At 49.6% G+C, this 20,643-nt stretch overlaps 7 protein-coding genes across 7 annotated transcripts; 3 read left to right on the top strand and 4 right to left on the bottom strand.

Annotated features, from left to right (window-relative positions):
* Window positions 1-226: 226 nt before the first annotated feature.
* Window positions 227-1,856, bottom strand: CI109_100174 (uncharacterized protein; the record flags this gene model as incomplete). Its single annotated transcript, XM_032006901.1, has 4 exons — window positions 227-274; window positions 352-1,425; window positions 1,512-1,694; window positions 1,776-1,856. 4 exons carry the CDS (start codon window positions 1,854-1,856, stop codon window positions 227-229), a joined length of 1,386 nt encoding a protein of 461 aa, XP_031858820.1.
* A 393-nt stretch (window positions 1,857-2,249) lies between these two features.
* CI109_100175 (uncharacterized protein) lies at window positions 2,250-6,495 on the bottom strand (the record flags this gene model as incomplete). Its single annotated transcript, XM_032006902.1, has 14 exons — window positions 2,250-2,291; window positions 2,354-3,106; window positions 3,180-3,463; window positions 3,512-3,597; window positions 3,662-3,888; window positions 3,953-4,035; window positions 4,094-4,276; window positions 4,330-4,475; window positions 4,541-5,161; window positions 5,237-5,441; window positions 5,500-5,745; window positions 5,881-5,972; window positions 6,234-6,359; window positions 6,491-6,495. The coding sequence occupies 14 exons, from the start codon at window positions 6,493-6,495 to the stop codon at window positions 2,250-2,252; spliced, it is 3,099 nt and encodes a 1,032-aa protein (XP_031858821.1).
* A 605-nt stretch (window positions 6,496-7,100) lies between these two features.
* On the bottom strand, window positions 7,101-9,095 carry CI109_100176 (uncharacterized protein; the record flags this gene model as incomplete). The annotated part of the gene is made up of 9 exons (XM_032006903.1): window positions 7,101-7,159; window positions 7,220-7,374; window positions 7,427-7,521; window positions 7,579-7,959; window positions 8,043-8,462; window positions 8,573-8,671; window positions 8,728-8,753; window positions 8,808-8,881; window positions 8,986-9,095. 9 exons carry the CDS (start codon window positions 9,093-9,095, stop codon window positions 7,101-7,103), a joined length of 1,419 nt encoding a protein of 472 aa, XP_031858822.1.
* A 1,080-nt stretch (window positions 9,096-10,175) lies between these two features.
* Window positions 10,176-11,520, top strand: CI109_100177 (uncharacterized protein; the record flags this gene model as incomplete). The annotated part of the gene is made up of 2 exons (XM_032006904.1): window positions 10,176-11,369; window positions 11,473-11,520. 2 exons carry the CDS (start codon window positions 10,176-10,178, stop codon window positions 11,518-11,520), a joined length of 1,242 nt encoding a protein of 413 aa, XP_031858823.1.
* Window positions 11,521-11,863: 343 nt separating this feature from the next.
* CI109_100178 (uncharacterized protein) lies at window positions 11,864-13,622 on the top strand (the record flags this gene model as incomplete). Its single annotated transcript, XM_032006905.1, has 7 exons — window positions 11,864-11,992; window positions 12,080-12,154; window positions 12,214-12,446; window positions 12,565-12,835; window positions 12,995-13,172; window positions 13,301-13,394; window positions 13,469-13,622. The coding sequence occupies 7 exons, from the start codon at window positions 11,864-11,866 to the stop codon at window positions 13,620-13,622; spliced, it is 1,134 nt and encodes a 377-aa protein (XP_031858824.1).
* A 94-nt stretch (window positions 13,623-13,716) lies between these two features.
* On the bottom strand, window positions 13,717-17,992 carry CI109_100179 (uncharacterized protein; the record flags this gene model as incomplete). Its single annotated transcript, XM_032006906.2, has 4 exons — window positions 13,717-17,262; window positions 17,320-17,517; window positions 17,842-17,894; window positions 17,959-17,992. 4 exons carry the CDS (start codon window positions 17,990-17,992, stop codon window positions 13,717-13,719), a joined length of 3,831 nt encoding a protein of 1,276 aa, XP_031858825.2.
* A 1,386-nt stretch (window positions 17,993-19,378) lies between these two features.
* On the top strand, window positions 19,379-20,549 carry CI109_100180 (uncharacterized protein; the record flags this gene model as incomplete). The annotated part of the gene is made up of 5 exons (XM_032006907.2): window positions 19,379-19,525; window positions 19,590-19,733; window positions 19,797-20,198; window positions 20,270-20,364; window positions 20,432-20,549. The coding sequence occupies 5 exons, from the start codon at window positions 19,379-19,381 to the stop codon at window positions 20,547-20,549; spliced, it is 906 nt and encodes a 301-aa protein (XP_031858826.2).
* Between the last annotated feature and the right edge of the window lie 94 nt (window positions 20,550-20,643).

Raw genomic sequence — 20,643 nt, forward strand, 5'->3', positions numbered from 1 at the left:
GGGCCGAAGCTTCGCTGTTGTTCGAGATTTGGTCCCAGGTTGTCAGCTAAATGACATGCTGCTCGATCATTTACATTACTGCATACGATAGATATCTGACTGGTGTCTCTCGATAGATATGTATATCACAATACGTTCAACCATAACTTTCAATCCTATCTCACTCCCGTTCGCCAAATATCACTTCATTTCACCCACAACCTCTGAACTTTGCTTCATTCCGCAATCAGACTCGATTGCCTTCTACGATCTTACCTTGGAACGGCTTCCAGGTCTGTGTCATCCCGTGAAAGGTCTGTCAGCCGATACTTGAGCAAGAGGGAGAAATCAGTCGAATCGCGTAAAACTCACCTCATAGAAGCATTCTCCACATGCTGGACAAGGACCAGCCTCAGGAGCGTACATGAATTTGACGGAAACATTCCTCACGGCCAAGTGCGCTTGAACGTCCTCTGTTAACCATCGTTCCATTCGGACTCGCAGTTTCTCCTTATCGCCAGAGGCATCTAGGTGAAGATGCCCGAGCGCGCTTCTCAAGGCGGATTCGTCTCGAACACCGTATATCTCGATCGAAGTCTTTTGCTCGCCACCAATTTGAGGTACATGGGGGAATGTATTGATGGCAGCCTGCAACCAGATGAAGAATGCTCTTACAGCACCGGTACGCTTGAGGAGGAGTGTCCAACGATCAAATACCCATCGATTGGTCGAGCCTTTCACGATTGCTTTGTGGATCATTGTAGGCGTATGCTTGGGAGAGTGTCGCCAGTCGATATGGTGGGTGAAAACAACCGTATTGGAGATGTAACTTGTCATTGCGCTGATTGGTAAGATTATGGGACCCAGCAGAGTGCGACGACAAACATTTCGGACGAGTGGGACGAGTAAATCGAGGTCGAGAGAGTGATAACCTCCCCTAATCACAGCTTGTAATTTAGTCCTGTAAGGCTGGTCGAACGATGCGGATTCATCCAAAGTCGATATGGCGTGATAAATCTGATCCCAAGGATTACTACCATACCCTCCGATTGTCAAAGTCTTCACATTTGGGAATGGCGAGATGAGTTGTTCTGCAGTTCGAATGATCCTGCCAAGGGACCAAGACCACTTGGACGCTTTCCAGTTTTGAAGCGATTCCCTAGCGATTTTGGAACGACGCATGTCATCTGCGACGATCATCGCCAACAACAACCAGGTATCGAGGAATTGTTCCGATCGCCTTTTAGCTGTGGCGTCGACCAATAGATCATGAGCGTCCGTATAGATCAAATCGAGTCGCTTGACGAGATGCAGATTCGAGTTGAGCTTGGGCTTGTGACTCGTCCAGAAATAGACCGAGTGGGTGTATGGTCCGAAGAGGAAAAGGGTGAAATCGGAGACGACGACGTGGGAGTAAAGGATAGGACTTGCGAGTAGATGGAATAGCTGCGGTGGGCGATCAAAGTCAATGTAGCTCATGCGGCTCATTGGCGACTGTGTAAAAGTTAGATGAAGTAGGAGAGCCCGCTCACCTTGCAAACGCGCACCACAGCCAGCAAATCACCTTGATACAAATCCGCCTTCTTCACTTTCCTACTGGCCGGAGGAATCGGTCGTTTGAGATGACCAAAGATCTTGATCCAAATTTCAGCTGGCACCGTGATGTCTTTTCTCGACTTGCGATCGTACTTTGATGTCTTGATGATACTACGCTTCTATTCCAGACCGAACGATACAGAGATGTCAGTGTAATTCAACACGCCGCCGCACTTCCATGCGTGCCGAATATCACTTACAGTATTGGATGAGGATGAGAAAACGGAGCGAGTCCAATGATAAGCCCTCGCGGCGATATCCATGATTGGTATGACCGTCATGACGCCCCTTTGTGAACGTCCGAGATGAAAATTAGAAGAGATGAGAGAGGAAGGAGAAGAGAAAGAGGAAGAGGAAAGAAGAGATACGATATGCCAGTCAATGCTCTCAGTTGTGTGTATTGGTCGAGGCGAAAGGAGGGGTCGAGGAAAACATGAGGCATCCATCAAACCAATGTGGGTCTGTGCGCAATCATCACTCCCAGACCGTCTTCACCCTTGATCCGTGTATGTACATGTATGAAGAAAGAAGCTATAACAGTATGCATGTATGATACTGTATGTCAATATACCCGTCTAAGTCTGTGATCTGATATCCATCACGTCCGTTACCGTTACACTCGTTAATTCTCCGTAGTCGTAAGACTGAATCGTAAGATCTAACTACACCCTCTCTTACACATCATCCGGAGGTGGACCCGAGATCTGCACCTTACCCTGCATGACAGATATGATGTCAGTCTTCGTTGACAATCATCCTTGGGCACACGATCACTCACCTCCTCATTCAACCAAGCACCCTTCGCACTAGTCCTTACACCTTCTCTCTCATTCACCTCAATCTCCGCATCGCACAACCCCAAATCGTCCTTCATCAGCCAAATGATCCTCTGAGGCTCTTTCGTCGCCGGGTGGAAGAACGCATTTGGGTCATTGCCATCATCGAGACCCCTTCGTGAGACCACGCCTGGACCGCCTGGCTGTGCGAAGTATACCGTTTCTTCTGTACCTGCTGAATTGTTGGACCGCAGAGAGAGAGGTCGCGATCGTGGTGGGCCAGGCGCTGTCGGAGAACTAATCGTTTCGTCTTGTCCATCGCCGAGAGCGAAGCCATCTCGCTCCGTGCCGCCATCCTTACCACGTCCGACACCCAACTCTACGTCATTGCCGTTCGCTGCGTAGGCGTAATCTCGCTCAGTCGTGGAGTTCACCTGAACGCTTTCCCCCCTCTTCTCTCCTAAATCTTCCATCTCATTCCTCTGCGCTTGAGCCTTCTCCCTTCTGATTGCCGAATCATCGCTGTTCGAGGAAGCAGGCGATAACTCGTCCCCGTTGTATCGCTTCGATGGTCCAGTAAGACGTTCTTTGGAAGAACTGTGCGCTTGTTGGAAGCCATCGGCGTAGTCCTCGCCGATGATGCTCGCCTCGTGGTTTGTCTCTTTGGGCATGCCGTAGCTCAAATGTGCGAGCGAAAGTGGGAGGGAATGGATCAAGGGACCATAAGATTGCAGTAGAACATACTGGAATGCCGCCTAAGATACCACAATCTCACTTATCAGTACGCTCAATTGGGTTTACAGCAGCTTATATCATGATGCTACTCACTGTACACGCGATTAAGACAATCATCAAAGCACCTTGAGGCACAGCAGAGGCTTTCAGATTGTCATCTCTCGCCAAGAAGAATAAGGCTGCCATGCAGACCTCCTGGATGTACATCCCCACAAAGACATGGGTGATTGCTTTCGGGAAGAAAAGACCCCCAGTGTCGGTAGAAGGAGGTTGATCGATGACCCAGATGAATTGATACTTGTATACCAGTGTCGAGAAGAGGAAGAAGCATGCTCCGAAACCGTTGATGACGGGGGAGATAACGCAATACGCAATCACTATCATATGATAAGCCGAGTACCATTCGGTTTTCAATTCCCACTCACTGATCACCGCATATACCGTAACACCAGGGAAAGTCGTACCCCAGCTAACTGTAGAGAGCTGATACCTTGAGTTGTAGACGGATCGACTGAAGTCGTTCTCATGTCAGCTACAATTGCACGCTTCGGCATACCTATATAAGCAACACTTACGGGGATCCACCCAACAAGATGACTTTGACGTAGTAGATCGCAAGGGTGACAATTCTTAGTAAATTACCCATGGTGCCGGTGAACTGAGTGAGGACCAAAGTGATGAAGAAGGTGGATGCTGTTGGAAGCTGTGAAGCCAATGTCGTAGCTATCGACCCTGGGTTGTTGACGAATTGTTGCGCTGAAGCAATCAAACCTGAAGCGAGAGTAACAAGCAGGAAGGTGTGCTACAAGGGAGGAATGAGCTTTGAATGAAGACACGACTGAGCTGAGGATGAGAACCAAACGTACAATAACGAGGAAGATGAAGTATCGTGTCATGAGACTAAGCTCGACCCCGTTTTTGCTAGGAATCCCCTCGAACGCAGCGAGTTCTATGAAGGAATCATACTTTGTCAGCCTTGTACGTGCGTTGTGTGCAAGGCCACTTACGTCTCAAGATCATTGGAAGCAGCAACATGAGGACAGCGAGCAGCACTGGTGGCAAGACACCGCTGACTAGACCTGACAACAGTTTCCTTCCGAATCCTGGACCGTTGAGCCAGTTCAACCAGTTCAACCAGTGGTACGTATCGGTGAGCGTCGTGATGTTCGACAGGGCACCAACAAATGCAACTGGATTGAGGAAGGGTTAGCAAACATCCCTGGGTTCGGGCGGAAGCACTCACCAGGCGTAGCCCAGAGAATGATCAAGCCGACAGTAGCCGCGTAAGAGATCGCTTGTCGAACGTTCACCTCGTACGAGTTCAAACCCAAGTTTCTCCAAATGACGTTGTCTGGCGATTGTTCTGTATATCTAGCACTCATAACATACCTAAGGATCCTTGCTGTCAGCATCACACATCAGATACCAAGAAAATGGGTCTTAAGTGCACTCACGGTTGGTTATGCGTCAAACATTGGGCAGCCATATGAGCGGCAATCTGCTGGTTGAAATGGATGAAAGCAGAGTTTAGAGGAGGATAATAGTCTTCGCTAGTTCCCACGCTCTCTACGTCCTGCATGAGTCGCTCTCTTGACTTCTGAAGTTCCGCATTACAATACACAATCTCCTTTCTGGCCCAGTCGATCGCGTCAACCTTTTCACCGATACCGAGGAACCCTAGACCGAATGGGGCCCATTTCGGCTTGAGTCGGTATGTTGGACGTTTGTTTCGCGGAACCAGTTGATCTGCTCGACCCAGATCGTTGGGAGAATCGAAGACCTGTGGAGAAGCTCCGCCGTTCTCAGCCACGCCGGCAGATTCAGGATCAGGGACAGAGGCGGGCATCGGGAGTTGTCCTTGATTGGTGCCTTCGTGTGGAGAGATAAGCTGTGGGTTAATGGGACCTTTGAGAGCCTCAGGTATAGGCTTCTTCTTCTTCTCCAGCTTCTCCACCTTCGTTTCTCGTGAGAGCTTGTACTTCCGGGCGAACTTGATCAAGTCGACTTGTGCAGACTCGAGCTTCTTGGTAGCGGTGTCTCGACGGTTATAGAGGTCGGGCATCTCCTTCAGGTTTCTGGGTAGAATTAGAACGTCAGTCAACAAAACCACATCGTACATCCCGTAACCATAACCATCCAACGAAGCTCACCGATTAAGCCAGATCCGCTTGACACCTCCAGGTAGATGGGAGAACAGCTGTTCCAGCTTGACCTCGTCCAGATAGTGTTTCGGTATACCAGTAACCAGAACGGTGTTCGCTTGAGCGAGCTTGGAGTGGCTTGGGTTGATAAGATGTTTTTGTCGAACGACGAGCCAGTGTTGCATCTCTCCCCAGATCAGCCAAAGGATCCAAACTAAACGCAAACGTCAGCACAATGCGTTCCACCCTACCCTCCCTTGAAACTAGCTCACAGATAAAGACATAATCCAAAATCAAATGAGCCCAATACCGCGATTGCTTGTCCTTTGCTACATTTCCAAAAGTAAATTTATCCAATCCTGACTTCCCGTTGACCGAGGAGCCAGCCGCGTCCGTAGGGAGGAGGATCGCCCACGATATGAACCAGATAGGGATCATCGCTTTAGACATCATGATCAGGAATCTCACGAAGACGTAGGGGTCGACGCCGTTCTTTCGAAGAATCTCTTCGGGATCGGCTGGTAGAAGGGGAAACAAGATATGTGTATGAATGGCGAACAAACACGATGATCGAGAGGAACAGGTAGAAGAGGTTCAACAATTTGTTGTCAGCCAGTCTACTTCGGCTGAACAGTCCCACTTATGTAACTCACCCTTGATGATTCGAATGAGAGGCAAAAAGAGATTTCTCCCCAATACCGGCGCTTGCACATCTTTTGGCGGAATGTATGTTCTAGGTTCATAGCTATGTGAAAGGGGGAATCATAAGTCAGTACAGTCAAGTTCGACCAGCGAGACCAGACTTTGCTCGCAATGCTTCTCATTTGTGCTTCCTTGGTGAACATTCACGTCTCTCGCCCCGCTTAGCGTTCTATTCCCCGCCTCTAGTCGATCCGTCCGAACACAGTCCCCCATACTGAGCCCCTTTCTCCGAACCGGTAAAGTACACTTCCACTTCCCAAACAGACGCCGACTCTAGCTCGTGGCACTGGCACTTCACACTCACATAGCTTTGATATATCTTCTAAAGATCACAAATGCGACCGCTTCTCCTCCCGCAATAGCCGTGTTAAGCGCTAACGAAGTGACGAAAGAGCTCGTCGAAGCTGACAGAGCGTCCGCATTGCTATTCCTGCAATTCAAGGGCTGTGGTATCAGTGATATCGTCTCGCAACAAAGAGCACAATCGCGTTCTCTTCGCGCTTCGGCCCCTATCCGGATGGGCAGAGAGGTCGTTGCCGCTGGACAGGAGAGGACACTCACGACATTGTTGCTCGGCTTTCAACTTCCCCGTCGTGATCCGTTCACGAGTTGCAATTGATTGTCCGTATCAATCCAAATACGATGAGCTGCGAACAAGCTCAAGGAAGACAAGTAGGTGTAGTATCGTCTACTTGCAAGTCGAGTAGAGTAGTGAATCACCAAACCCCAGAATCAAGATCAGATCACGCACAAACTGACGAACCCAATTATTACGTTACGAGTAAAGGTGAAAGTGAAGATGAGGATTGCAACTGCAACTGACAACAACAAGCTCCCTCCTCTTCTGAAATTAACTCTGCGCACCTGGAATTCGAGTTGTTTATGATTTCCCTGACGTCACACTACTTCCCGCGTTACATCTCCTTCCTCCGACCCTCCGAGTGTTCCGTTCCTGCTATCTCCACTCAGTGCATGGATACTACTCCGTCGTCAGTTTCATCAAAGGTACACACATCCGTCTCCAATACCCGCCAAATTAGCACACAGGCACCGCGACTGCTCGTGTGAGATAGAATGCTGCATCCAAAGTGGAACATATAATGATATTGCTTTAACTCCGTATTCACCCATCTTCCCATCCGTCAATGTATACTGGCTACAGCACCTTTTCTTACACAGGGGAAGGAAGCAACATCCTCCTTGAGTCCTCAATGTATTCCTTGATTCGGACTGCAGATAACAATAGACATCAGAGTTGAACATCAGAGAACAATGACTTTCCAAACTCACCAAGGAACGTGACGGCTTCTCGACCGTCGAGCAATCGGTGGTCGTAAGTGAGAGCGACAACCATGATGGGTCGAATGACGATTTGACCATCAACAACAACGGGCTTCTCCTTGATGGAGTGCATTCCGAGGACGGCAGCTTGGGGAAGGTTGATGCTACATTGACTGTCAGTACATGTCCATGCTTGTTGTTGACACTGAAGCTCACATGGGAGTACCGTAAAGAGAACCGAAAACACCACCGTTGGAAATGGTGAATGTACCACCAGACATGTCCTCAATGCCGAGCTTGTTGTCTCGGGCCTGTACGGGAGGAAATAGTCAGCCTTGGTCATAATTTCGCGACGCTTGCTGGCTCACCTTCTTACCCAACTCCGCGATAGCCTTCTCAATCTCGACCAAACCCAAACCCTCCGCATTTCTAACAACGGGGGTTACCAAACCCTTGGGGGTGGCAACGGCAACTGAAAGATCAACGTAATCCCTGTAAACGATAGAGTCGCCCTCGATAGACGCGTTGGCGGCTGGGATCTCTCTCAAGGCGAGAACAGCTGCTCGAGCGAAAGCGGACATGAAACCGAGCTTGACGCCCTCGTTCTTGAGGACACCGTCCTTGTAGAGTTTTCGGAACTCCATCAATGAAGACATGTCGATCTCGTTGAAGGTGGTGAGGGAAGCGGCGGCGTTTTGAGAAGCCTTGAGTCGTTGAGCAATGGTCTGTCGCATTCGAGACATCTTGACCTGAATTCGAGTACCGGATCAGCTTCAGCTTTCTTTGTCACGATTCCAAAGGAAGGGCACAACCAGCTAATGGTGCAACTCACCCTGGTCTCGTTTCTGCTTCCAACGGCCCTCTCCTTGGGTGCTTCCTCCTTCTTAGCGGGCTTCTCCTCCTTTTTGGGTGCGGGAGCAGGAGCTGACTCCTCCTTTCTAGGAGCTGGCTTCTCCTCGGCGTTACCCTTCATTCCTGGTGCGCTCTCCTCCTGCTTCTTCTGGACCTCCTCACCTGCACCCTTCTCCTTGTGAGACTCAGGGGCAGCTTCGTCCTTGTTCCCTTGGTCGGCGTCCTTGGCCTCAGACTTGGCCGCACCGGACGGTTGAGACTTTTCAGCCTCGGCGGCACCACTGCTTCCCTCTCCAGGCTCAATCTTGAGGAGATCTTGACCAACAGCGACGGTTGAGTCTTCCTCGGCGAGAAGCTCAGTAATGGTACCGGAGAAAGGGGCGTTGACTGAGACGTCAATCTATAAATGGTGCAAGAACAGGGATACGTAAGCCAACGGGATTCGCGAAGGTTAAATACAGCGCGTCATCGTCGTCGTGAATACATGAATGGCAATGGAGATGGACTCACCTTGTCGGTCTCGATGGTAGCAATCTCCTCGTCTTGCTTGACAAAGTCACCAACAGCCTTGTTCCATTGTTTCAGAGTACCTTCTGTGATGGACTCGGCCTGCGAAATATAGGATTAGTAAACCAATAAGATGATGTTGCCATGCATCAACTGACCATTTGGGGGACCTTGACAGTGTCGGCTGTGAAGGGTCGTCAGCATTACATGTACCGAATCTAGAATAGCAGACACTCACCAAGGAGAAGGGAGGAAGAGTGGAATGCGGAGCGGAAGATGAGGTTGGATTGAGGCTTAAGAGCGAGTCGAGACCTGCGAGTATGAAGTGTTACATCAGTATTGTACTCGCCGAAAGGATACCCTCATCTGTTCCACTGAAGCCTAGGTACTGAACATTAGTACAAGAGGGCACTCACATTTGTTGAGGTCTGACAACATCCCTGGCAACGGTCAGAGTTCTCACTCCTGATCTCCTCAAAGCCGAGGTAGAAGAAGAAGCGAGAGCTCTTGAGGATGTTCTGAGCATGATGACGATGGATAAGGGTACGAGGTGAAAGATGAAAGGTGGAAAGTAATGTTGTTGTAAAACAGGAATGTGTAGACACAAAGAGAGGATGAATGGATGCGACCAAGCGAGTAGAGTTGCCAGCAAACAGCAAACGGTCAAAATGACGCTGGTTGTGCTGCCAACCGGAGCCAGTGAGAAGTCCGCGAATACTGCAACGCACAAAAAGAAAAGTAACTTACTAGTTCCGCTGCCGCCTCGGCCCTTTCGCCGTTCAAGTCCGACACCCTGTCCCACTTGCTACCTACGCGGCATTACCGGGTGTCACCACAAGCGAAGTCGAGCATCCATCGAGCGAGTAACTAGACATACTTGCTCGTCACGAAAGCAGATAGAAGCATAACAATGATGAGCTGTTGCGAACTGCGTCTGATGGTACACCAATTTATCTACACATCAAACGAAATAGTGAAGCATGTCCGGAAACACTCTCGCACTACTCTCACAGAACCAGCAATACCATGTCAATTAGTAAATCCCGTGCTTACCCTTGTCCTCATTGCAGATGTTTTGAAGATCTACACTCTAACAATGCAAGACCTTGTGTGCGCGTAACATGGTTGACACCTGACACTGGCAGTGCGACAGAGCCATAATAAACGTCCGATCACCGATTGACTGCCCGAGACGGATGGTCCTAGCGTTAGATGAAACGCTTCGCCGAAGCACAGCCTCCCCGAGCCTGTTCATCTCAGGTTGCTGTCAACGATAACATCCTTTGCGCCCTCGCAGCCTGTCATATCCATCTAATATAAGCCCTTCACGACCTCACTGTCTATTCACACTGACCCACACCTGATTGTACTCACGTTTGCTCACGTTTACTCCCACCATGCCCTTCCGGTCGCTGCCAGACGAAATATGGCTCGTGATCATCTTCTTCCTACGACAGCCTCCGGTGCCCTTGAGAAGAGCAGCTAGTTGAAATAGACTACACCAACATGACTTGACAGTGATGATGCGAGTGAACAAAGTAGGTGTGCTTCATTCCTGACTTCTCACTCAGCTTGTCGTTTATGAGATGAAATTGACTGATCGTTGATGTATTGCCATCTCGACCCTTCTCACGATGTCTCCCTCTTCGACGAACAGCACTTCCACACACTCACCGCTGGGATACTCTACACCAACATCATCGTTCGTGATCCCGGTCTACTCTTCTACGGCATCGATGAGCAAGATCCGTCGACGACGACCGGACAAAGTGCCGAACGGAAATCGAAGCACGAACTGCTCGACATGGTCAAAACAGTCGACTTCGAAAACATCAACTCAATCTGCGACCCAAACGAAGATCCTGAAATGTATTTCAATCCTGACACAGCATCTTATTCACTTTACAATAGATATTTGATCCCCATCTCTGGGTTAAAAGATTTGGTCAGTCAACAACTGGCCATCAATCGCGTGAAGAGAGCGATGGAACGTTTTGGGATTACAACGCTGCTGGCCGGCTTGGAGACGCTCATGATAGGGGCCCATGATGGAGGTTGGTGGCAGAATGCGGTAGAAACGGCTGAACCCGGTGAAGAACAAGTACCCGTGGAGAAGATCTCGAGGCACCATAAGAACAAGTATACCCAGGTTGACAATCCCCCTGTTCGACTGTTGGAACTTTGTCCCTCATTACGATCGATACATCGATTCTGCAAAGTCTCAAAACGACCTTTCATAGGCGATACCCATTCACATATCAATTCGTACCTCAGTCCCAAGCTCGAAGTGTACCATGCTCATCTCTCGAACATCTGGACCCAAGAACGGAGATATAATCAGTACCCAAACTTGATTGTCGGTATTGTGAACAGGTGGTATTTGGCCGATTTTCCTGGAGATGTAAAGACCGACCAAGGGAATATGTTAGCATACGAAGATTTGATGGTCATGATAGCACATGACGCAGGGGACGATAAATTCAGAAAGGACGATCGAGTGACCACGTTGGAAATCTACGGTGCGATGGAGGGAGACGTGCCGTCGAACGGAAGACGAAGGGATATGTGGTTTTCAGAAGTTGCGCTGGAGACCGATCCTCGGGAAAATTGGCACGAATGGACTATGCCCTACCCGCCTTTTGCACCAAGGGCCAGTGCCCCCCGATCAGAAAATGCGAAGCGATATGGTCCATATGGTATGGTGGAATTCACTTCCGACCAAGTATATTTCGTCGACGTGGATATATCGCCAACCTTCAAAGTCCGCTTTATCGATCTGAAAGATGTGCCAGGATGTAGGGTATGTTGGAGTGAGGTGGCGACACCATTCTGTGACAAGGTAGACTCTCGTGCTTCATTTGTTCATCTCACCACCGTAACATTGCTGATTATAATTTGGGCAGCCGGAACATTGCAATGTACAAGTCCCGTATGATGACAGAGAGCAGTGATCACCGAATGATCTCAGCCGGAGATGGCAAGAAAGGTGGAAACAAATCTTCTGACTTGTGTGTACATATTACCAAGTTATCGCCCACGAATATTTCCGTCCATTCCCAAATCAAATAATGTAGATAGCTTCTTGTATAAAATCAATCGTCATGCAAATGTATATGTCAGACAAGGGTGGACAATAAAAGTGGAGGTCCCTGCGGCTGGCTCACTGTGCTCCCAGCGCGACGCGTCAAATGTCGACAGACACAAAAGTCAATTTGCTCATGTTCAGCTGCATTAACACTTGAAACAGTCACTTGCTTTATCATCAACCTACAACCTAGAAAAACTACCGCTAAGATGCTGATAGCAATCATTGGTACCCCTTCTTCGGGGAAGAACACGATCCTGGAGTATCTGGAGAAGAAGTACGGGTTCAAGCGGATTGGGCTGGACCAACCTGCGGAAATTGAAGATGGTTCCAAGCTGGTATGTTTAGCGTATGCAAACGACAGTTTTGCAATAACTTTGCCAGTACGCAAAGAGAGTAAGATGCTGATCCGAGATTCACACCAGAATGGCGGAGAGCTTGATGTCCCCATCAATGAGCTCAAAGTATCATCTACGACCTCGACCCCTCCCTTAGACTCGGTGAGTCTTCCTTCCTCTCTCTCAAAGGGCTTCGATACCAGCTAACACCCGTCCTACAGTCTGCACCTCCTGTCGCTAGTATCTCCGCCTCGTCCTCGACTTCCGCATCATCTCTCACATTCCCCACGTCCTCCGCTATGTTAGATTATGTCACGCGCAATTGGCTCTCGCACAACGTGACTACGGATCTGAGAAGTTATGAGGATATCGAACCGTTTATGAAGAGACCCTTCTTCTTGCTCGTCAGTGTGGATGGGCCATTACGAGTACGATATGAAAGAGAGAAGGCGAGGTGAGTGCGGCGTGGCGTGTACTCTAGGAAGAGTCAAACGATCGAACTGCAACCAGTCCTGGACTTTACTTTGACCAGGACCAAAACTCTCGTGTACAGTAGCTGATGTCTGTTCCAGACTATCCGCTCGAGGAGGCCATACTCTTTCCCTTGAGGAATTCATCGATTCCCACGATACCCTCCTCAACGGTTCTCTCCCCTCCACATCCAGTTCTTCTTCCACAATCATATCCCATCACCCTCAGACCGATTTCAGACGGACCTTGTCCCTGGCTCAGATATCGATATGTAATAACTTTGCAGACGTTTCAGCATTACATTGGTATCTTGACAGATTGGATCTGTTGGATGAAGAAAGATTGAGACCCGGTTGGGATACTTATTTTATGGTGAGTCGGTGGACGGACATTCTCACTCGCTCTCGGTTACTTGGGGGCCTTGGGACGAAAATCTCAGAAATGTAAACGACAAAGGCGCGGAGTGCAAGACATATGAGACAAGTGCTTGTGGATATTCAGCGCACTGACACTCTAGTGGTCCGCCTATAGACCCTCGCATCACTCGCTTCTCACCGATCAAATTGTATGAAACGACGAGTCGGTGCCTTGCTGGTGCGCTCCAAACGTATTCTCTCGACAGGATACAACGGGACACCGAGAGGTACGAAGAATTGTAATCAAGGTGGATGTAGACGATGTAATGGTTCAGCGAGGGGCGGTGAAGCTCGTGAGTGGGATCCAATCTTCTCCACTCCACTCTACAAACATATCGGGCGGGGATGACCCCACTGCATCATCGACGGATCACTGAGGGAGATGGACGAATGCTGATGAGCCCTGTTCGAAACACCGCAGTGGACGAATGTCTCTGTTTGCATGCGGAAGAGAACGCGCTCCTCGAAGCTGGCAGAGAAAGAATAGGCGACGACAGTGTCATCTACTGCAATACGTGAGTGTCGCAGCGGGACTTGCAACGTTGGCCAGTCCGTTGGCTGACATTACGCTACGGCACGCAAATAACAGATGTCCCTGTCTTCGATGTTCGGTCAAGATTGTCCAATGTGGTGTTCGCGAAGTGGTTTACAATCAGAGTTATAGTATGGACGAAGCTTCGGCTGTCATCTTGAAAGAGGGCGGAGTGATCTTGAGACAATTACATATGCCTTCGACGGTCTAACCTAAACTGCTCTTCTTGCATTTATGCATGGCATGCTCGCATACATCTATTGACCTGATCGTCATATCATATCATCTGGGATGTACATCTATATCTATAGGTGGTCCAATATGATCTCGGCATTCTGACTAACGTCCAATCCATCAACCTTCAACCATCCCCAAACGCCCTTATCACCCTCCAATCTCCCCATTGTAGCATTCAACGCTACCCAGACCGCATCGCCATCTCTCCTCCCTAAACCCTCATACAGCTTCCTCGCTCTGAGTTGAATCTCATCGTTCGTTCGACGATCGATAAATGGTCTGAAGAGAAGTATCATCTCCCACAGTATCCCTTCTGATACTGGAACTTCTGTGACGATATATTGTGCAGTCTTGAGTATGGCGAGATGTAATCGATGTGAAACGGTATGAGAGCTTTCAGTCCCAACCCCCACACCACCTGGTCCACCTGGTGTTCGTTTGACTAGCGCGGATCTCTTGTCGGAGTCTCGTTGTTTCTCGAGTAATTTTTGAAATTTCGGCCAAACATTCTCCAATACTCTCTTACTCATAAAATCACCAACGTTCTCGCACAATTTGGCAATTACCTCCGCTGCTTCTGTGACGACATACGGCTCGCTATCGTCCAGACGATTGAGGATCGAGCCCCACGCATTGTGGATGAGCGGGAGTAGATCAGATTCTCGATTACCCGACGCGAGAACGGGAATAGCGTGCGCGATCAAAGAAAGGACTTTGGACCGGAGGAAGGGCGAACGATGAGTGATGAAGTATATGGACTTTTCAAGGATACGCGTAGCGACTTGTTGTGATCGAGTTGCCGGTCGCTCGCCCTCTTCTTCCATCTTGACGTCGGCTTCCCCTTCCGCTTCTTCGTCTTCCACCTCGTTCGGCAGATCACCCTTACCCCAAGCATGTTGGGGTGCACGTTCCAGTATATCCTCGATCTCGGTCTTCGTTCGCTTCTCTCTATCATCCCACCACTTGAAGAACAGTTCGAAATCGTCTTCGGGACGAGGTGGTTTCTCCACTCTCCTAAACTCTTCCAGTTTCTTCAACCTCTCTGCGCTGGGTCCTTCTGCTTCAACTTCCGCCGCCATCACCTCGATAAGCGTGACTAGCACCGCTAACAAGCTCGATGCGAGCGTCTCGTAACCGTGATAATCGTCCAACGCATCGAAGATCTCATCCACCACATCGTGGACGAGGGGGACGATAGGTTCGCCGACCAATCGGATCATCGCTATCAGAACTAGCGGAGCCGTTGTTGACAAGCGCTTGTATGTCAGTCGCTGAGTGACCACATTGATGACATAGTCGACGTTGTCGATCACGAGATTCTGGGCTGATGCGTAGCCTGTATGATAGGCAACTTGAGCTAGGGCGATTGAGGCGTATTCCTGAATAATGTTCTGAGGCGAGGCGAGGTGCGAGAGAAGGATATATAACGCGGTTAACAACAAAGGTCTGAAGGAGGAAGAGAGAATTCGTGAGGAAAGCGCGAGACTTTGTAAGGATAGGGCGGTGAGCAGACTCCGTTGCGCCTGCACGTGCAATCGTCTCGTTTCTGCTGCCGCAAAGGTGTTCGGGATGGGCTTCTTATCAAGTAGTGTCGTCAGAGTATCGATGCCTTTGCTCCTTTCGACAGGCAGCAACGCATCCGAAGTCGTTCCTTCTTGATAGCTTGAAGCTGCTGCTGCTGCTTCTTCATCGTCGTCATCCTCATTGTCATCAATGGTCACGATGACTTTGACGACTTGTTTCGCCATCTTCCTCACTGCTTTGCTGACTCGACCTTCTACTCCTTCTGACTGAGAAGTCGCTATCCCATCGAGCAGTCTCTCCGCAACCCATAAAGCTGAGACAGCCTTGGCTATCTGTCGCCGGCTACTGGCCTTGGCAAAGAGCACGAAGTACTCGACAGAGTGCAAGGCAGCCTCCCCTCCCGCAGAACCCAAAGCCGATAGCATGTCGCCCAGCGCTCGGACAGTTGATACAGACTCCACATATCGTAGAGGCAGATGAGGGAATTGCGAACCAGGTGGTGGAATAGCGTCATCGCCATCGTGTAGTAGTAGAGGGACACCAGATCCATTCATGGGTCTCTTTTCCCAGCCGAGTTGAGCCGTACGAGCAGCAGTATTTCCTGCAGCTGTCCATCCGGTCGGACGACCAAACTCCAGACAATCCAACAAAGCCCAGCTCCACCGCTCAACAGCTCCATTAGGTCCTAACAAATCCGCTATAGCATTCTGCTTCGTGACGGTGTGCAGCTGCGCAGTTTCGTTCGCCGTCTCGGCAATCGCTGTGATCAGACGAGCCAGATCGTCCACCTTCAGATCCTGCTGCGACGTCACTAGCCGGGGTAGGGAGTTGATGGCGTTGGACAAGATGTCGAGGAGTGTCGGTTCCAGCACTAAATCCCCGTTTTGGAGTAATACTCGGAGTTTTTGTTGAGCATCGAAGCGAACTGGATCGAAGGGATCTCGAGTGAGGAGTAACAAGCTTGTGAGATTGCGTGGGATGAGAAGTGGTAATGATTCGGAGCATTGGTCAATCAGTTGATATGCCAACGAAGCTGCGGCATGTTTGGCGAGATCCGACGTATGCGATGACAAGAGCTGTATTATCGGCGGAATAGCGGAAAGCAGCTGATATGATGTGAATTCTAGATACGACGAGGTCAAAGGAGGGAAGGGATAAGCTGTCGTGGAAGTCGATGTGGTGGATGGCGCAGGTGATGGCGGTGGAGGTTCGTTGGGAGGTAATGGTTCGGCGGTGGCTTCCCATTCTTCTGCAAGTTGACTCAGATCACCAACGATTGGTCGAAGCACACCAATTTTTCGCAGTTCCGCGTCGTTCAGCGTTCCAACAACTACATCCTCGATTACTCCTGCTGCCTCCTTTGCTACTTCTCCCTTCAGAGATTTACCATCAGCATGTACGAGCTTCGACATTGCGCTGACACATCCGGGTAAGACCGCAGCGAGAACCTCATGTTTCCGGGTGAGGTACACTTTGATAAGAGGTCGAAGGAGACGTAGTGAAGATAGTTGAAGTTGAAGGTATGGAGGTGAAGGAGCGGCAGTTTCGAGGAGGAAAGTGATGGTTTGGAAGAGTGTGGGTAGAAGGGGTGATCTGGGCGTCGCGACTCGTTCCAACATAGCAGGTGTCGGATGCGATTGTTGGCTGCCCGGAGTGGTCGACGGGTCCAATAAAGCAGCTAGGAGTTGTGTCGCTTCCAGTTGGACTTCCTGACTGACCTCCTTCCCCTTGCCTTTCTCCTTCCCCTGACTTCCACCCACTCTCGGGCCAACAGCCGCAATACAGAATCTCCACAATTGTTCCCAGGCGGTGATATCCATTCCACCTTCCAGTTCCCTCCATGCTCGCACGGTGTGTGCAAGTAATCGGAATACGGATTCGAGGAACTTGTCTGGCAACGAAGCAGGATTGGATTGACGGATGATGGTGGTGATGGGGAAGAGGACATAGTTGATGACTGCTGAGTCGAGCGTGCTTGACGGTAAATCAGATAGAGTAGAGGATAAAGAATCTACTAGCTGAGCATGTTGGGAGTATGGCGTAGGAGATTGAGACGCGATGGCCATTAACGAAACACAGATAGGTTTGACCTATATCAATCGACATCAGCTTCGTAAGCCCAGTTCGTGGTGGGGCTTCTAGCTCACCTTGCGGAACGTCTCCATTCTGGCCTGCTGATTGCGCATGTTTGTGACTCCGGCCTGCATCCCATTGGCAGATGAGGGTGAATGCCCACGACTGCTCGCTAACGCGCTCAGCGAACTGGGAGGAATGAAAGGCATGTTGAACGACTCCTTTGTTCTCGCGAGTTGAGGTGAGTTTGTTTTGTTGGGCACACTGAGTTGCTATGAAGCGAAGGTCTTTGTCGTTTCTGACATGATTGCAGTCTCTGATGATAGTTATCAAGGAATTGTGACGGATGAAAACGTCGTGAACAGCACGAATTGGCATTCTCAACAAAAGTCGGAGATGCGAGTTGGAGGTTAGCTTGGTGGAGGTGGATTGATCTCATGTTCTTGCAGTCTGTGGCGTGGCATTTTGCTTCCGCCCCTTCTGTGCTAAACGGTCGGTAGGTTGTATTCCTCACTCATCGCTGTGAGTCCTGACGGATGTGTTGCACGTTTAGGCGATAGAAGCCAGCATGAGACAAAGAAGCTGTAGTGACTCACCCTTGTGAGTCTGGGTGTGGTCACGCGGGAGATTCGCGGTTTTTGCTCATCCCCTACCGTAGGACGAGGCGTGATTTTCTAAAAGACTTTTGCACTGTAGTCCAGCGAAAAGCATACTCGGACCGTGACCGCACTGTCTATCGGTACACATTATCGCTGAACAGGACACGGCCACAGTATCGTCCAATACCCTAGATCGCCTAGATAAGGTCGACAATGTCTCGGTCAAGTATTAGTGTGTTCATTTCTTTCTCACTTGTCGTGAACCGCACGTGGATCAATGATCAGGACAGCGGTTTGCAGAATGTTTTCGTTCGGGCAAAGGCCATTTTTGCATGAGGGCAAACACAATGACTACCACTTCGACGATCACGACAAACTTCACTGCGACGAGCGTGAAAGGATTGTTCTATCACGGCTCGCTGGCGGACCCCTCGGTCCGTCTACCGTATGTTTTGCGTCTGCATGAGCAATATGTGCGTAGAGATCTTCCTACGTCAACTGCGACTATCTTGAACCGGCGACTAATTCCTGAACGACGATCTCATCGCAATGGCTAGTGTCACATCTAACCTGGTGTTTGATGCCGTCCAGTTTCGTCCGAATGTCCGAACGTCCGAAAGTGAGTCACCAAAGACAAAAAGATGCAAGTCGATCGGGAGCAACATCGCCTGTGTCTCCGACAGGATACAAAACGGAACCCTCGATGCTCACCCGAGTCTTGTCAGACATGTGTCGCTAAGTCTTCCAAGAAAACTGTGGCAAAAATGTGTGATCGTACTTTCGTTACCTGATTTCGAGGAAGGCACAACATCAGGTTAGGGTATCTTTGGATGTTGGATACCGTAATGAAACATGTTCAGAGTCTCGGGCGAAGTTGTTGATCGATAGCAGTATACACCTCCTCCACCATCGGGGGCGGAGATGTTTGCCGATCTACCCAGGCGGCCACCGTGCATGCAACCTTGAGTCGTAGAGCATGTTCAAGACACATGGGAAGAGAGGGTTTTGTCACTGTCAATACAAGATGATCAACTACACGTGTGGCTGAATCATCCTTCCCGCTTTTCCGAAAAGCACGGTGTTTCCCAAACAATACAACCCTGATACGAAAGATACGGAGAAGACTTTATCCCATCCGGCGTCTTTTGACCAAGGAGGTCCCGCGACCGATATCGGATCGACAGCGGGGCTACATCAGAATACAGGGAAAACCTCGTTCCAGTGACATTAATATCTGGATGGGATGCCGTTGGTGACTGACTTTTCGTCAATTGCGTAATGTTGTGTTACAGGAAAAAGAAATATAACCCCCATATGTCTGGATTTGTTTGTCGTTGGAAGCGAGCAAGCTGCGACTAGAGGTTTGGAAGCAGTCTTACAGGCAGGATACACACAGTGAGATGGAGTTGGCCAATGTACCAGCAACGTACTGGTAGCTGTATTATGTATGTACAGTATATAAGAGTCTGAACTTGAATTGTTATTCGTCCTTCTGTCTCTATTTCCATCCCTTTATCTAAAATAGGCACTCATTATGCTCTTCACTAAAGTTGTCATTGCCTCGGTGGCCCTGGCTCCGTCCATCATGGCTGCTAGAGCCTATATCGGTTGTTTCACCACTGTCGCGTCGAATACAGTGTCCGTTTTCGCCCGTCCTGGGGACAACGGTGAATCTTGTGCTGTGAGTATCCTGTCAACTGTTCGATATACAGAGACCACTGTAGTCTAATGGAAGGAGATTGTAGGCCTATTGTGGCAATGTTGGAAGACTCTACTCCTACTTCAGAGTATCAGAAAGCACTTGTGTGTGTTCGAACGATGGACCTGATCCAGGTGCTATCACAAGTGCTCAAGAAGTCAACTCTGTCTCCTGTCCCAACAGTTTCGCGGTTAGTGTTTCGTGCTCTTCTCACGCTACTCCTGCTTGATATTGATCTGGATTGGTAACCTAGGTTCATGTCGCATTGACGACCGAAGATTTCGGAGGATGTTACAATTCTTTGTCCAGTTCCGGTGAAGAACTTTTTTCCACGAATCAAAATTCAGTCGAAGCTTGCTATCAGTCCTGTGTCGATTTTGAATTCGCAACTATCACCTACACCCCTCAAGGTTCTATCAGATGTTATTGTGACAGCCAGGAGATTGTGGCTCGAGGTACCGACACGACATGTGGAACGGGAGTGTACTTCGCGTATTCTCATGGTCCGGGGCAAAGATACGGTGGTCCTAGTGGATATGTCAAGAGACAGTTGAGGGAGAGACTTAGATTGGCAGAGAGGGGCAGGATGGAGGCTCTCTGTCCAGGTGGAATGACAGCTTGTAACATTATCGGCGGAGAGGGTCTCTCGTTCGAGGTAAGCGTGGCTTCCCTCCCACAAAGTCACTAGCGGTGCGCCTGACACTAACGATCCGATCGTCATCGTAGTGCCTCGACACCACTGCCGAGCTTGAATCCTGTGGGGGCTGCTCCAACGGTGTCTTCAACGCAGACCATGAGACCGTCTCATCCTTCGGTGTTGAGTGAGTCGACTGCTAAAATTGGATACAATGACGACAGAACGCTGACCCTTGGCCGTTTGCTTGATAGCTGCACTACTTTGCCTGGTGTCTCGATGGGCGGAGTCACCTGCTCGGCTGGTGAATGCGTAGCTTACTCTTGTCAATCTGGATACAAGTTGAAGGGCAACTCTTGTGTTGCGAAGTAGTCTTGGGGTTCTTGGGTTGATACAAAAGGGACAATTGGGTAAATGGGATGCAAAGGACATTTTTGGTGTGACGCATTGAGTTCGCTGTCGATAC

Source organism: Kwoniella shandongensis, chromosome 1, assembly GCF_008629635.2.
Source record: "Kwoniella shandongensis chromosome 1, complete sequence".
Taxonomy (NCBI): Eukaryota; Fungi; Basidiomycota; class Tremellomycetes; order Tremellales; family Cryptococcaceae; genus Kwoniella; species Kwoniella shandongensis.